A 3,355-nucleotide genomic window follows, 5' to 3' on the forward strand; every position below is an offset into this window, starting at 1 on the left:
ACCTACAAAGGAAAGGAATCCAGGTTGAAAAAAAAAAAGAGCGAGCACACAGAATTTTATTTAGCAGTCCTCTAAGGATATGAAACCAGGGTTAGTGTGACAATTAGCCAACAGTGTAACCGTTAACAGTGGTGCAAACAGTTAAGCAAAGGTCGCTGATTGCAATCGATCCAGAGACAACTGGGAAGAAAGCCTACTGATCGCCTTCTGAAAAGCAGCCATTGGACGCTCCATGGGGCGAAGTCGCTCTCTAAAGCCTGGGATCATCATGAACCACCGGGAAACGAGAGCCACAGGCTGGTTCTTGTGGTCGGTTAATGGAGAGGGATGTGCTCCAGGAATGGGAGCAAATGTGAAGTGGATGGAGCCTTGGCCTCAGTTCCCTTCAGTTCCTATTCCGATTGGATTGAGAATGTCCACTGCCTGAAACTTACCAACGATCGGGTGCATATGTTCTCAGTATCCAGAGTATCAATACTTTTTCCACCACAATATCTAATCCATCAAAACCTTAGAATAATAGCAGGTAGACTATCAAAATTTGCAGCCAAGAGAAAACTAGCTGATCAAAGCTAACTCATAAATGACAGAGCCAATAAACAAAAAAGCCAAACTCACTCCCATCCTGATTCAGGCTCATGGGAACACTGCAGGTCAGAGTATAACTTCCCCTGTGCATTTCTGAGAATGTAACATTGGGTGTATGTGTGTGTTATTTTAATATCATTTTAGTAATGAAAAATGAGTGAACAGCAGTAGCCAGACATAACATTTGAAACAATTACAAAAAATATTATAAGATGTAGAACAGTGGTTCTCAACCTGTGAGTCGTGACCTCTTTGGGGATTGAACGACCTTTTCACAGGAGTCACCTGATAGCAACAAGAATAATTTTATTGTTGGGGGAGGGGCATCCCTACAACATGAGGAACTGTATTAAAGGTTCACGGCATTAGGACGGTTGAGAACCACTGATACAGAAGATTATATACAGTGTAATAGCACTTATATTCAGTTCAAAGACAATTGAAAACTAAACTTTATACCCTTTGGGGTTGCTTAATGTGTGGTAAAACAGTAAAGTAAAGCAAAAGAATAATTGAGGGTCATTGTAACTCTGGGTAAGGAGAAAGTACATTCTTTTTTTATTTTCTTTCATTTTTAATAATTAAATCATTTTATTAACAGCTCATACAACTCTTATCACAATCCACACGTACATCCATTGTGTCAAGCACTTTTGTACATTTGTTTCCCTCATCATTCTCAAAACATTTGCTTTCTACTTGAGCCCTTGGTATCAGCTCCTCATTTTTCCCTCCCTCCTCGCTCCCCCCTCCACCATGAACCCTTCATAATTTATAAATTATTATTATTTTGTCATAGCTTACACCATCCAACGTCTCCCTTCACCCATTTATCTGCTATCCATCCCCCAGGGAGGAGGTTATATGTAGATCCTTGTAATCTGTTCCTCCTTTCTACCCCACCTTCCTTCCACCTTCCTGGTATTGCCACTCTCACCACTGGTCCTTAAGGGTTCATCTGTGCTGGATTCCCTGTGTTTCCAGTTCTTATCTGTACCAGTGTACATCCTCTGGTCCAGCCAGATTTGTAAGGTAGATTTGAGATCATGATAGTGGCAGGGAGGGAGCATTCAAGAGCTAGAGGAAGATTGTGTGTCTCATCATTGCTACACTGCACCCTGACTGGCTCATCTCCTTCCCACGACCCTTCTGTAAGGGGCTATCCAGTTGCCTACAGATGGGATTTGGGTCCCCACTGTGCACTCCCCCTCATTCACAATGCTATGATTTTTTTGTTCTTTGATGCCTGATACCTGATCCCTTCGATGCCTCGTGATCTCACAGGCTAGTGTACTTCTTCCACGTGGGCTTCGTTGCTTCTGTTAGCTGCCCACTTGTTTGTCTTCAAGCCTATAAGACCCCAGGCTCTATATCTTTTGATAGACAGGCACCATCAGTAAGAAAGTGTATTCTTATCAGGGTGAGCAAACAATTCAATGCTTTTCAACTTTTTAATATTTATTTGTAAGTTCTGTTTGATCATGAGTACACTCAGCATATTAGAAATCTGCTTTCTAAGCTGGTTATACCCAGTACTCCAACAACAATGTTTGGAAGCTCCTATGTTCCCAGAAGGTATCCAGAGTTAGCATGTTGGACTTAATTTCTGCCTCTCTTAAGCCCGGTGTCATAGTGGTTACAAGGCAGGCTGCTAACCACAAGGTCAGCAGTTTGAAAATACCAGCTGCTCCGTGAAAGAAAGATGGGGCTTTCTTCTCCCCTAAGGAGTTGAGACTGTAAGTCTTTAAGGGAGTAAAAAGCCTCACCTTTCTAACTCAGAAAAGCTGGCGGCTTTGAACTGCCAACCTTGAAGTTAGCAGCCCCAACGAGTTACCACTCTGCCTGTGAGGTTCCAGTGATACAGCTAATAGAATTACAAAATCTCTCTACTACATAATTATACCTCATCTCCTATGTATCCTTTTTATCCTTCATCCAGTAATGTCTGCTAAAATATATACTCCTTGAAGGGGGGATTAAAAAAACCAACTTTTCTATATCTCTACATCCTAGGATAGAGTTTAGCCTATAAAAATCACTCAGTAAAAATATTTCAATAACTCAATACAGACAATTTAGGAGCTCTGCTGGTGTAGTGGGTTACACCTTGCACTGAAAACCACAGAGTCAGTGGTTTGAAACCACCAGCTGCTCTGCTGTTTTCAATTGCCATATAAAAAATGAGAGTCTCAGAAACCCACAAGGGCAGTTCTAGTCTGCCTGATAGGGTTACTAAGAGCCAGAATTAATTGACTTGCTGAGAATGGGAAAGCACAATTTGATTGGGATTTAAGGAACCTAGAACAGAGAGGTGATGCAAATCTTGAACCTTAGGCTATTTCCAGCCTTTAGTCAGATCCGCGTTCGACCCAGATAGTTAGAAAAGCAGAAACCTTACACCCATTACCAAAATAAGTAAGCAAAATACTGTCCGCCCCCAAACAAATTCACTGACATTTCATTTTGCTCTCTCCAAAGTGTGTACATAACAATAACAATTTTGTTAAAAGGGAAGCTGGCCTTGCAACAAGAAAGCAGTAGCTAACTGAAAGATGGCCAGTTCGAACCCAGTCAGAGAACCTTAAAGGAGAAAATGAAATGCCTTCCGATCTGCTTCCATAAAAATTACAGGTGAGACAACACCAGTGACACAGTGTGGGAATTGTGCCTGATCTGACCCCGCCACACTGAGGCAAAGCACTGGGGGAGTGCAGCGGAACAGCAGGGGAGGGGAGTAGCAAGATCCCCAGGGAATGATGAGGGTGGA

General features: G+C 42.2%; 1 protein-coding gene across 1 annotated transcript in view; it reads left to right on the forward strand.

Annotated features, from left to right (window-relative positions):
- Positions 1–232: 232 nt before the first annotated feature.
- Positions 233–3,355, forward strand: part of MYO16 (myosin XVI) — a 580,058-nt gene continuing 576,935 nt past the window's right edge. The window contains exon 1 of the mRNA XM_004704405.2: positions 233–296. Within this exon, the coding sequence (XP_004704462.1) occupies positions 233–296 (64 nt within the window). The remainder of the gene's footprint in view (positions 297–3,355) is intronic.

Source organism: Echinops telfairi, unplaced genomic scaffold (genome assembly GCF_000313985.2).
Source record: "Echinops telfairi isolate 266 unplaced genomic scaffold, ASM31398v2 ScPeMD7_7467;HRSCAF=8505_1, whole genome shotgun sequence".
Classification (NCBI taxonomy): Eukaryota; Metazoa; Chordata; class Mammalia; order Afrosoricida; family Tenrecidae; genus Echinops; species Echinops telfairi.